Source organism: Dipodomys spectabilis, unplaced genomic scaffold (assembly GCF_019054845.1).
Source record: "Dipodomys spectabilis isolate Male_0828 unplaced genomic scaffold, ASM1905484v1 ptg000175l, whole genome shotgun sequence".
In the NCBI taxonomy this organism is placed as follows: Eukaryota; Metazoa; Chordata; class Mammalia; order Rodentia; family Heteromyidae; genus Dipodomys; species Dipodomys spectabilis.
Genome location: NW_024870852.1, coordinates 9,087,219 through 9,100,210, shown reverse-complemented (window position 1 = coordinate 9,100,210; position 12,992 = coordinate 9,087,219). Strand labels below are relative to the sequence as shown.

At 57.0% G+C, this 12,992-nt stretch overlaps 1 protein-coding gene across 3 annotated transcripts; it reads left to right on the top strand.

Moving 5' to 3' along the window:
* The first annotated feature begins 70 nt into the window (after positions 1-70).
* Fam110a (family with sequence similarity 110 member A) lies at positions 71-10,823 on the top strand. Of its 3 annotated transcripts, none has more exons than XM_042694735.1 (2): positions 71-308; positions 9,317-10,823. In XM_042694735.1, exon 2 carries the CDS (start codon positions 9,366-9,368, stop codon positions 10,254-10,256), a length of 891 nt encoding a protein of 296 aa, XP_042550669.1. In that variant the 5' UTR covers positions 71-308; positions 9,317-9,365; the 3' UTR covers positions 10,257-10,823. The 3 variants fall into 3 exon arrangements, with proteins under 3 accessions (XP_042550669.1, XP_042550667.1, XP_042550668.1); XM_042694733.1 differs by having other exon boundaries at positions 306-389; XM_042694734.1 differs by lacking the exon at positions 71-308 and adding an exon at positions 6,212-6,534.
* Positions 10,824-12,992: the final 2,169 nt, after the last annotated feature.

Sequence of the window (12,992 nt, the reverse complement as noted above, 5' to 3'; positions counted from 1 at the left end):
CAATCAGGAAGTCCGGGGCGAACCATTCCGGTGGAGGGGTGGGGGAAACGCTCACTTCCCTTTCCTCCGTGCCCCGGGGACCTCCGCGCGCTGGGGGCGGCCCAGACCTCAGGACCTCCGGCTCGGCTCCAGTGCGACGGGCGGCTCCGGAGAGACTCCCGAGGGGTCCCCAGTGTGTGTGTGGGGGGCGGAGCGGCGGGCTCCCGGGTCGCGGCGGGAGCGACCCATGCAGGCCGGGGTCCGAGCTGTCAGCCGGCCGGCCCCTCACCTGCGCGGGCGGAGTCGGGACACGCCTTCGCGGGCTCCAGGTGAGCGCGCGGGCCGGGCCGGGCTCGGGGGCTCAGCGCCCCGGGCCGGGTCCTCGCGTGACACCTGCGCGCGTGGCACAGGTGAGGACGGGGGCTCCAGGGGTCCCGCCGAGAATCCGCTCTCTAGTCTCTCCGCGCTTCCTGGCAGCCTCTAGGCCAGGCGGCTCGGATTTTCCTCCGAGAGGCCTACCAGGACCCCTGGTGCGCACTTCCTGAGCCCCCTGTCGTGGAGACAGGGCCTGCGGGCCCCCGGGTGGGTCACCTGCGCTCCCCACCCCCGCGTCTCCATCCTGGGGTATCTCATGCCCATCTGCCTTCCCTTCCCCCAGAACGTGTCCGAGCTGGACTCTGGGTTCGCGTGACACCGTTTGCCTACCGGGCATGAACTCCAGTTCTGCTCTCTCAGAGGGTCTCTTTATGGAGGGGGGGAGGGGAATCGGATGGGACGGACAGTGCTGGGTTATATTGGGGCGGGTAATAGACTCTTTGACCCTAAGCGTCTCTCCTGGCCTCGGGAATCTGCCCCAGGTTGGGGTAGGGCAGAGGGGCCAGGGTCGCTAGTCTGCCAAGACCTGGAGGTGGGAGTAGGGTTAGGACCCTCCCAGATGGAGATTTGATTTGGGCTGGGCCCTCTGCCTCCTGGGATTCCCCTCTTGCCTTAGGGTACTATAGTTGGTGACATTATGTAGGAGAGGGGGGAGGAATTGAGGTCTGAGAATTTAACCCCCATCGCCATATTCTCAGGCTTGTCAATGCAAGGGTCTGGCTTCCGTCTTGACATCTAGAATCCTGTCAGCAGTCTCTTCAGAAGGGAATTTCTGACCTCTGGTGGGGATTCCCTGCCTCCAGCCTTTGGGGATAAGACTCCAAGAACTCAAAGAAAAACAAATCTTTCCATTCATTCCTTCAACTGAGCACCTCCCTCACCCTGGCCTTCACTGACCATGTTTTGTTTTTCTCTGTGGCATTGGTCCCATCCATGCCCTCCATGGCTTACTTATTAGCCAGTTTCTGATCTTCCCCTGCTGGAAGGTGATGCCTGGCAAATGTGGGGATGAGGCAAGTGAGGGACTTACCAGGAGTGCAGTGTGGGCTTTTTGGGGGAGGAGGGCAGTACTGGGACTTGAACTCAGGCCCTTGGGATCTCCCTTGGCTTTTTCACTGAAGACTTGAGCTATATACCTCCACTTCTTGCTTATTTTGTTAGTTATTTGGAGATGAGAGTCTCACTGACTTTTTGGCCTGTGCTGGCTTTGGACTGAGATCCTGAGATTTCAAATTCCTTGATTAGCTAGGATTACAAGGTGTGAGCCTCTAGCCCTGGACCAAAGTTGTAAAATTTTGAGCTATGTGTTTACCTCACTGAAAATCCCATTAAATAGATATACTTAAAATGATTAAATATACATAATGATTAAATATGCATACAACCATGAGGTCACTGTCCTGTCTGTGAGATCTGTTGCTGACGTGGTGTGACATTGGACGTGTTTCTTCACATTTTTAGGCGGGACTGGTAAGCTCAGGCCTAGGCAGAGGGTAGTGGAGGTCAGGAAGTGGGCATGGCTGTGGGTTCTTCTCAAGCCCCACCTTTCCCCTTCCTGTGTGCCTAAGGCCTTGCCTTTCTCTCTCTCTCCCCCTTGGCATTCAGTCTCCACAGCAAGGCCCTTTGTCCCCATTTTGCAACCTCTGGTATAAATCAAGGCTAGAAGACCGAGTTAGTGGAGGTGGGCATACGGTGTGCCGCACAGGCAGGAGCTTGGTACCCTAGGCATCCACTCCCACTCCCCTCCCACAGCCTTCTCATACCTCCTTCCTGAGGATTGTGCCAGGTTGACTCTTGGACAGGCCAAGACATGAGTGTTGAGAAGACTCCAGAAATAGCTTGGGCTGGCACAGCCGTGGAGGCTGTCCAGCGGGGTGTCTGACCTGGACAGCTGGCTGAAATGGAGCTGGGGTTGCCCTGCTGGCTGGAGCCTTTCTGATCCTCCTCTGGGACAGGCCCGGGCCTCTCTGTCTCTCCAAGTCTGGACTTGGCTTCCAGGACGGGACTGAGAGAAGCAGGTGGAAGGAAGGGGGTGGGGTTGGTGGGTGGAGGATGTGATGAACACCAGAAACTGCACCTCTGACCCCTGAACCAGGGCAAAAATCACTCCACACCTTGAGCACTTAGGGCTAAGTGCTTTATAAGTGTGTGTGAATTCCCTCCATTCTGCAAGGTAGTTACCTTCACATCCTTTCCATCTTCCAGAGGGGAAACAGTACAAGAGGGACCTAAGGGGCTGGGAAGGTGGCTCAGTGGTAGAGCGCTTGCCTTGCATGCATGAGGCCCTGGGTTCGATTCCTCAGCACCACGTAAGCAGAAAAACCTGGAAGTGGTGTTGTGGCTCAAGTGGTAGAGCGCTAGCCTTAAGCTGAAGATCTGAGGGTCAGTGCCCAGGCCTAGAGTTCAAGCCCTATGACTGACCAAAAAAAAAAAATAAAAGGGACCTAAGACTTTGCACGAGGTCATGCAGAAATGTGATATAAACTAAGGCAGCCTTGCTTCTTCTTCAGCATGAGCATGTATATATGTGCCAAATAATATTGATTCTCAAAACCCTCCAGTCATAGTTGTGAAGTTTGAATTCTGGGCCTTTGGCTCAAAAGCTCAGTGTTGCTTGCTAGGCTGGAGTTCCATCTCTTAAGGTGTGTGTGTGTGTGTGTGTGTGTGTGTGTGTGTGTGTGTGTGTGTGTGTGTGTGTGTGTGTGTGTGTGTGTGTGTGTACCATGCCTGGAGTTCCATCTCTTAAGGTGTGTGTGTGTGTGTGTGTGTGTGTGTGTGTGTGTACCATGCCTGGAGTTCCATCTCTTAAGGTGTGTGTGTGTGTGTGTGTGTGTGTGTGTACCATGCCTGGAGTTCCATCTCTTAAGGTGTGTGTGTGTGTGTGTGTGTGTGTGTGTGTACCATGCCTGGAGTTCCATCTCTTAAGATGTGTGTGTGTGTGTGTGTGTGTGTGTGTGTGTGTGTGTACCATGCCTGGAGCTTGAGTTCAGGGCCTGGGTGCTGTTTTTGTGCTCAAGGCTAGCACTCTACCACTTAAGCCATAACTCTACTTCCACTTTTTTTTGTTTTTTTGCCTCATTGGAGATAAGAATGTTATAGACTTTCCTGCCCCTGCTGACTTTGAACCTCAATCCTCAGATCTCAGCCTTCTGAGTAGCTAAGTTTACAGGTATGAGCCATGGTATTCAGCTTTGATTTCACCTTTTGTATATCTTCTTTCTGAGGATGTGGCCATGTCTCACTTCCTACCATACCCCCCAGAGTGCTGGGATTACAGACATGCACCACCGTGCTTGGCTCCCCTTTGTAAATCATGGGGAAATGTCTGTTCCAGTGACTTTGCTCTCTTTACTGTCTTGTCTTAGATTTGGAGCCCATGGGGACTGTGGCCAGCCTTCTGGTGATGGCCTCTCCTGGGAGCTGGCCCTGGAGAGCCTGCTTGGCAGAGCAGTTTCCATCGGTCACACTTTGGTGGGAATTATCTTGCACAGGCCTCATGCTGGGAGGGATTTGTTGTTTTGGAGTTGGGGAAACTGAGGCCTCGAGATGTTTGCTGTGCAGAACGCTGACTCTGGAATCCAGCTGCACCTACAGAGGAAGCAGGGGTGGAGCAAAGGCACTGAGGGCAGGTGAGCTGCACCCGCAGAGATGGATACGGTGTTTTTGAAGGAAGAACTGGGCTGGGCTAGAAGCAGCAGAGCCCAGGTTGAGGGGTGGGGGACTTGGGGCCAGAGGAGGAGTCAGTTGGGCCCAGGTGCCAACAGCTAGGTGGGAGAGGGAGCTGGGGGAACTGGTACCCTGGGACTCAGGCCTTTATTTCCCCCCCTCCCAAGATAACGATTAATTACAAAGGGAAAATAGTAACTATACACAGGGGAAATCTGGCAGTTAGAGCCCTAGCCAGGGAGTCAGCTGATCACCAAGATTAGGACAGACTGTTGTTACAGAATAAAGAGTCCCCTCCTTCCCTCCCTCTTTTTCTCCCTTTTAAATTGAGGTAGGATTAATGGAACAGTAATCAGCTGGGCACAGTGGCTCATGCCTGTAATCCTAGCTACTGAGAAACTGAGAACTGGGGATTGAAGTTTGAAGTCAGCCTTGGCAGACAAAGCTATGAGACTTTGGTTCCTGTTAACCAGCAAAAAGCTAGAGCTGGAGGTAGAGCCATAACTGAGTAGAAAAAGCTGATAAGCACATGAGGCCCTAAGTTCAAGCCCCAGAATCAACACAGAAAACAAGACAAAATGAAACAAAAACCCCACTATTAAATGCATGCATCTCCATGGCTGGTCTGTGTCTTGTTCTAGCCACAGGTCAGTGATGTTTCCTGTCATGTTTGTCTTGGAAGAAGAAAACATGGAGGGCAGAGGAAGTTCTAGGACAGATGTGAAGGAGAAGAGAGAACTCAGAAGGATAAGGGATGGGGTTGGTGGGACTCTCTCGGGGTGGCCAGGAGGCCTTGGAGGAGCTGGCATTTGAAGTGATTCTAAAAACCGGCAAAGAGCAATTGCTGCAAAGACCCTGGGGCAAGACAGACCTCTGCACATCAGAATATCTGCAGACAGGGCTTGGTGGCTGGAGCAGGGGAGAGGCTTTGTATGCAGAGAAGGGAGGCTTGGGCAGGGACCTGGCCCCCGAGGGTAGAGGGCCTACTGGCCAGGTAGATTTTTGTTTGTCTGCTTTTTTTTTTTTTTTAATGTTGGTACTAGGGCTTGAACTCAGGTCCCTGAGTTTTGGGCCCAAGACTGGCACTCTACCACTTCAGCCACAGTTCTACTTCCAACTTCCTTTGGTATTTAATTGGAGATGGGAGCCTCACAGACTTTCCTGCTTGGGCTGGCTTTGAGCTGAGACCTTCAGATCTCAGTCTCCTGAGTAGTTAGATTATAGGCCTGAGCCACTGGTGCTCTGCTAAGACTGGATTTTATCCTTAGAGTTAAGCGGAGTGGTTATGAGATCAGGTCTTTTGGACAACACTTCATTGCTTTCTCATTTTATAGCTGAGAAAACAGAGGCTCAGCATCACAGCCAAGGTGTGCTTCCAGAGATGTCTTCTTTCTGGGGCCCAAGCAGGATCTGTAGGTACTTTAGATGTTTCCTGAGGGACTTGTCTGGTCAATGGCCAAAGCCTTAACACTAGAAACCCTCCCAGGACCCAAGCCAGGGTTCAAATCCTGGCTTTGCCATTTGCAGGCTGTGTGACCTCAGGTTGGCAACCTGACTTCTGTCCCTCAGTTGTTTTTTTAATCCATAAAATGGGGTAATGCACAGAGCATTTGAAGTGTAAAATGGGGTAATGCACAGAGCAGGTATGAGGGTGTAAGTTGTTAATATGTCTGTGAGAGAGTGCAGCAGAGCCTGGTGCAGATAGAAGAGACGAATCCTCCCATTTTACTAAAGTATGGGTGATGATCTCTTTCCTGGCCTCAGCATCCTAGTGGAAGATGGCTTAGTCCGTGGCGCCCACCTGAGAGGCCGAGGCTAGCAGCTGGTGGAGGGTGGGGAGCGAGTACAGGTCCTTCTGCAGGCTGGCCGCAAGGCACCATGAGGTTTCAGTGTGCTGTGCTTGGCCCTCAGAGCTCCAGGGAACCTCACCGCCCTGTCTCAGGTTTGCACAAAGCTGTTGCAGGCAGGGCATGTCCAGGCCCAAAGGTGGCACTCCTCATTCACAGCAGAAGCCAGCCACCTGCTCCAGGGTTTGCGAGGTGACATGGGGGCGTGGTCTGGAGGGAAAGTTCCCAGGTTGCAGTCTCCCTGGTGAGTTTGAGCAAGTGACTCAGCCTTCCCCAGCCTGGGCTTTCCATTCGTCAGGGCGCAGACCACTGGCACTGACTCAGGGGAGTTTGGGGAGTGACTTCATTTCCCCTTAACTGGGAGGTCCCTCACATAGACACAGTCCCGAGTGTGTGCTGGGACTCTGCCACGCATGCAGTGGGCTGGCCTGGCTCTCGGAAGAGCTTCCTGGGGTGGCCTGGGGCTGATTGGACCCCCTTTACAGTCCACTGGTTAGCACCCAGGGTCCAGTTCCAGCTTCCTCCTGGCTTTCCTTCCCTCCTATGGAGTGACATTTAGGCCAGCGGGTTCACCTGCCTGAGGCTGCCGGAAGTTGCGCAAACTTGGTTACCTGAGCCAGGTTGGCTGGGCTGGAGGAGCGCAGCAGCAGGGAGCAAGGGGAGCAAGGTAGGTACGTGCTGGGGGGAGTTGGTGGGGGCCAGGACTGGGGGGGGCGCTTGGCCCAGACATGAGGGGACAGCCAGGGTGCCATGTCCTCCTGGATGGCAGGGAATTGGTCAGTTCTAGCCTTTGGCCATGACTGGGCCACACGGACCATTAGAAACATAGGTCAACCCTGGCTCAGAGCCGGGCAGGGGCTCTGGCGGTCACACAGCCCTCCTGGTACCCTTGCCATCCCTAGGACTCCCCAACTTGCCTCAGAGTGAGAGATGGTAGAAGCCAAGCTGAGGTTTTGAGTCCCCCTCCATGGTCCCCTAAGGCTAAAGCGGGTGCCAGTGGTGGGGAGGGGTGAGGCGCAGCAGAAGGTGTTGGCATTCAGAGTGTTGGTGGCAGTGTTGGAAAATCCACGGGTGGGGTGCCGGCCAGTGAGAACAGACCAGCCTGGCCACCCTTCACAGGAGCCACTAGCCTGCAGCTGCCCCCTGTGCGTGGAGCTCCTGCAGGTCACTTTGCTGTTCAGCCCCTGTCACAGGGGCCTAGGGACCCTGGGATGGCATCTGCGTACCTGGGTTGTCACAGGCACGATTCGGAAATCAGCCAGCCAGCCAGGCTGGTGGAGCGCTGCCCTCCCACTGGCTCCTCAGGTGTGGTGACCTGTTTGATCTCTCCAGGCTTCTGGTGACCCCACCGACCGTGCACAGGGAGGGCTATTTTTAACTTTATTTCACAGATAAGGAAACCAAGTCTGTTAAAGAGGTGGCAGCTGCTTGTGCAAGGTGCACAGCAGGCGGGTGGGTGGGCACACCCGAGACCCTGAGCCAGGCCGCTTCTGTCCCTGTGCCTCCCTGCCCAAGGGGACTCTGGGGCCAGGGGGCACTGGCAGGAAGGAATGACTACTGGAGCAGGGTGCTCAAGGGGCTTTTGCCCTGGCCCTGCTTCTCTGACCTTCTTCCTCTTTCCCTGTGGTGCCTGGGGAGGGACCCGCCTCTGCCTCTGCTACTACCAACGGGTTGGACTGGTTTGGGTGGTGGGGAGGTGGAGGGGGTGGGGGGGAGGGGGTGGGGTGCAGTCTGGCTACTTCGCAGGAACTCCCTGCCTGAGGTCTCCTGGGGGGTCTACCTGAGTTGGGTGAGCCTGCCTCCCCTATCTACCCATCCCCCCTACCCTGGGAGCAGCAGTAGCTGTGAACCAACAGCCCCCAAGGCCCAGGTCAGTTCACCATAGCTGCTCACCTCCAAGCTGGGGAAGGAGGAAACATGGAGGAGGACAGGTACCTTTGCAGACATGTTTTATTTGCCTGGTAAATGCAGTATTGTACAAATTATTACTGATTATGTGCATAGCTAAGAAGCCTTTCATTTTTGGGTCTCCAGCCTCCTGGTACACTACTCCCATAGCCTTGGCCTTGGCCCACAGGCTGCTCCTCTGCTCCATAGCTCTGCTGGTTCAGGGGTGGCTCCCTAGGCATTTCAACTCAGTGAATATTGGAATACCTAGCAGGTACTAAGAGCCAAAACAGACTGGCCCTCCTGTCATCATGGAGGTGGGAGCTGGTGTGATTCAGGACCTGGCTGTATGTGTGACACTGTCCCTTAGCTTTTTTTTTTTTAAACTCAAGTCTGGTGCTCGACTACTTGAGCCATACCTCCACTCTGGCTTTTTGATGATTAATTAGAGGTAAGAGTCTCATGGAGTTTCCTGCCCAGGTTGGCTTTTAACTACAATCCTCACATCCCTGCCTCTGAGCACTGAGGATTAGAGGTGTGAGGTGCTGTCTCTTTGAGTCTTAGGAAGGCTGAGGAGTCAGGTGAGTAGTGGCTATTTAGTCCAGGCAGTACAGGTCCAGGAGGCCTGAACAGTAAGTCCTCTCGGGGTGCTTTAAGCACTCCTCTTTCTCTGTTGCCCATATGAGGTTTGGGGCCTTTGTTTCCCGGGGAGCTAAGGGGCTGGGGTCTTCTGGCCTTGGGCCTTCCTTGGAAACATGCACAGGGTTGCGTGGATGCCTGAGCTGTGCTGCTTGGGCATCCCTGTAGACTTGCATGTGCAGGCAGAGCTCGGGCCTGAGAGCCATCCCTGTGGGCCTGGCCCCTTCCAACCTTCCTTGGAGCAGCAGGGCTCAGATGGGTCACTGTGGGCCTCACCTTGGCATCCCATGTTGGAAGCTACGGGTGTCTGGCCTCCGGTGGAGCAGAGGTGGGCATTTTCTGCTTGTACATGCTCTTCTTCTGTGCCCAGGGCCTGGCATGTCCAGGCAGGTGGATGGCACCTAGCGGCTTCCTGCCCGGGTGGGTGAGGAGAGGAGGTGGTGCCAGGCTTCTGTGGGCAGTCTAGGGCTGGAGTCCCCTCCTCCTGGGTCACTTGACCACCTGCACCCCCATTTCCTTTGCAGCTTGTTGGGTGATTTCCTCCAGCTCTGGTTTCCTCAGTTTTCCCATCTGCAAAATGGCTTCTGGGGAGACTCCGAGGTGGAGCTGGCCGTCCTCAGCACGGGGTCTGGGCCCTGCTCTGTTCCCCTTAAAATCAGCGCTGCCTGGTCTTTCTTCTCCAGCGTCTTTTTACTTTTTCTGCCTGTGCTGGGCCTGGTTGATCCCCATCCCTAGATGGGCGGGGGAAAGGGGAGTGGGTGTGGCCACATCCCGGCAGCAGCGGCCGTCTACCTGTTGATTGGTTCCCTGTGGTGCGGGGGCGTGGCCTCTCCCTTATATAGGGCCGGTTTCTCAGCCCCTCACCGGCTCTGCTTGAGCCTTTGTCTGTCTGCGCTCAGCCTGGTTCCTTCCCTTCCCCGCAGAGGTTGCCTGCTTTCTGCCGGAGCGAAGCCCTCGGGGTATGTGACAGCCATGCCTGTGGACACGCTCAGCCCCGGAGCCCCAGCCGCGCCCGCCCTTCCTTTCCGCTTGCGGCCCAAGGTTCCCGGCTACCTGCTACGGAGGCCGGTGGACGGCGGAGCCCGGAAACCCAGCGCGGTGGAGCGCCTGGAGGCCGACAAGGCCAAGTACGTCAAGAGCCTGCACGTGGCCAACACCCGCCAGGAGCCAGTGCAGCCCCTGCTGTCCAAGCAGCCGCTCTTTAGTCCCGGGACTCGCCGCACAGTGCTCACGCCGAGCCGCCGAGCGCTGCCTGGCCCCTGCCGCCGGCCGCAGCTGGACCTGGACATCCTCAGCAACCTCATCGACCTGTGTGACAGCCCCGTGTGCGCCGGGGAGGGCAGCCGGACCCCCGGGCGGGCGGAGGGAGCCGCCCCCGCGCCCCCAGCCACCCCTCCGCGCCCCCCGCCCAGCACAGCTGCCGTGCGCCGCGTGGACGTGCGCCCCCTGCCCGCCGCCTCACCTGCCCAGCCCTGCCCGTCGCCCGGGACCACCGCCGCCTCCAGCCCCGGCCGGCCGCCGGGACTGCAGCGCTCCAAGTCGGACCTGAGCGAGCGCTTCTCCAGGGCGGCTGCCGACCTCGAGCGCTTTTTTAACTACTGCGGCCTGGACCCCGAGGAGGCCCGGGGCCTGGGGGTGGCGCACCTGGCGCGGGCCAGCTCGGACATCGTGTCCCTGGCGGGGCCCAGTGCCGGGCCCGGCAGCTCCGAGGGGGGATGCTCCCGCCGCAGCTCGGCCACGGTGGAGGAGCGCGCCCGGGATCGCGTCCCCTACGGCGTGTCGGTGATCGAGAGGAATGCCCGCGTGATCAAGTGGCTGTATGGCCTCCGGCAGGCCCGCGAGACCCCGGCCGCGGAGGGGTAGGCCCCCACGGGGGCCGCGATCCGCGCAGGACAGAGCGTGGCGGGCATTTGGGCCCTGGACTTCTGCATCCACTTCCTGTCTCTGGGCAGACCGGAGGCAGCTCCCTGGTGTGAACCTGAACCCCGCGTGGAGGCGCAACCTCAGACCCTGGCCGGCGACCTCTGACAAGGTCCCACCCTGCCCCCAGTGGCCTTGGCCTTGGCCTCCCCTCCCCACGAGCGAGGTTTCTGAAGGGAGTATACACCTGCTTGGTTCCTCTACTGGGGCCGGATTTGGGGTGTTGAGCCCTCCCCATTGAGAGTAAGGGGCCAAACAACTTGCCAAGCCTGTCTGGCCAAGGAGCTCCATTTCCTCCTTCCTTCCTTGGCCTCTGCTGACTTCTTTATCCAGCGGGCCCTGACTTCCTGGGAGCTCATCCTGGATGGGGGTAGGGAGGAGAGCATTTGTCTACAGTCTTTGGCAGATGGGCTAGGTGGGTAGACTACAGGAGGGACTGGTTAGGAGACTGTGCTGCTCTGATTTCTCTTCCTTGTTAATAAACACAATTGTTTGTTTTCTCAAGGGCTGAGCCTTCAGACTCTTCTGTGTTCACAAAGGATAAGTCTCTAAAAGTCGTGGGGTAGAGTCTTTAAAACTTGGTACTTGTTCACCCTAAGGTATGGGCAAGGGGTTGAATGGCCAGCTATCCCTCCCTCATCGCAGAGGAGATGGGTCAGCTGCATGGCAGAAGGGGACAGAGCTGGGAAAGGGGCATAGAGAGGCTGGCAGGGATGCCCAGGCCCTCCCCAGCCTTGGTGGTCAGGAAGCTCAGAGAAGGCACCCAGGCTATAGTGAGAGCTGGAGGCAGGAGTTGTAAAGGAAGTGGGGCTGTAGGTGAGCAGCGTAGGATGGGTGGCTGTGGACAAGCCAGTCTCCCTCCTGGCCTCCATGGAGAGCCAGGTGTCACAAGCTTGGGTCCTGGATCCTTGGTGATGTTCTGGGGGGAAGGGGCATAAGGGTAGGGCGCCGTTACTGAGCTTGGAGGGCTTATCCCCTTCTAGTTGTCTCCCAGGTTAGTTAGTACCTTGTAGCCAGGAGACACTGCGCTTGGCTGCCAGGACACTCAGACCTAGTACTCGGGGGTGACCATCCAGGCTGGCCTTGCAGGCTCCCCTCCCTCCCCCCATGGGAGTGGGGAGGCCGGTGGTGCTTCCTCACCCAGGCTGCCTCCTTCAGCTGCAACTTTCAGAAACAGGAAGCGATAGGGGGCCCTGTGACAGGGCTCATGTTTTATTTTAGGCAGAAAGAGTTGATTTCCAGGTCAGCCCAGTTGTCTGTTCACAACAGGTCCTGGGGATCTGGCCTGAGTCTGAGCAAAAACGGGGAGATTGGATAAAGAAAAATGTGGTTGCTGCATGAGAATGGGTTCTACTCCCTCTGGGTACAGCAAAGAGACTGAGGCTCAAGAGGCCCGGATGTCCAAAGATGTCCAGCAGTTCTGACAGGGCAGGAGCCAGGCCTCCTGGGTCTCCATACTGCAGGAGTGAGGGTCAGGGTGGACAGCCAGGCCAGCTCTGCGTGGTGAAGCCTTTGTGTTGTCCAAGGCCAGCTCTCTGGGCTTTCCTCACTGTGACCTGCAAACCCCAGGCAGCCTGGAAGTTGGATGACCTGGCTGCATTTTACAATGTGGAGAAATTGGTGTTCAGGTCCCAGAGCTGGCAGGGGAACTTCTAGTTCCTGGGAGAGGTGTTGGTGCTGGGTCACCCCTCACCAAATCTGAAGGGGACCTTTAGAGAGACCAGGGGTGCTGTCTAGCAGGTCTGCAAGAAGGCCTGGGCTTCCCACTTCTCCATGGACCCATTCCTTCTGATTATTCTACTGTGCAGCACTTGCTGCGTGCCCGTGGCAAGCACACCTCGTCCCTGCCTTCACTTAGGGCAGAGAAGCCGAGAGCACTTCCCCTGTCCTGCAATACAAGGCCCTGCCCCAGAGCAGAGCTGAGTCAACCAGTGGGGGGGAAGGGGACCCTAGGAGGGATTATTGGAAGGGGCGATGGTGCCAGACTGTGCCTTGATTTCTCCAACAGGTGCTGCCGGGCCTTGAGAGCCCCCACCCCACCCCTTCCAGAGTCTGGAGCCTCCCCGCCAGCCCCTCCCCCTGCCAGCCTCCAATCTGCAGACACAGCTCCTCCATTGTTCCCCTCCATGTGGAGTGGGTGTGAGCCTCAATGGGCAGCCCCCCTCAGGGCCGGCAGCTGCTGCCCCTTCTCCGGGGCTTGCTGCTCTCCCGCTGGCTCCTCAGGCCAACCTGGTCCCAGCTGCTGAGCCCCTAATTAGGCAGATGAGATCTGCTCCCCCATCTATTTCCCACTGGCTAATTATACATACATGGGCTGGGAGCAAGCACCCTGGCTGCTTAGTCCCCAGGCGAGCCAGGCTCCGCCTCACCTCAGTTTACCCCCTGCAAGAGGACAGAATACAGCTTCAGGGGATGTCCCTGGTGAGATAGTTCTGTTACTGAGGTATGGAGGGGCCCGGGGGAGGACATCCCATTCTGCCAGACATCCTGGGGGGGGGAGGGAGAGGGGGACAGAGGTGAGGAGTTAGGGCATCATGGGTCCCCACACTCTAGGGTCCCAGGGTGCAGTGGGAACACAAAGGCATGGTGACAGTTGCCAACCAGCCAGGCACAGAGGAGGGTGGATGTGTGTGGGCCATCCAGGCCGAGCTGAGTTTGAGCAGTATAATATTGGCCTTC

Bases quoted from the DNA above. Each gene is read 5' to 3' on its own strand.
- Fam110a (XM_042694735.1), top strand. From the start codon at position 9,366: ATGCCTGTGGACACGCTCAGCCCCGGAGCCCCAGCCGCGCCCGCCCTT.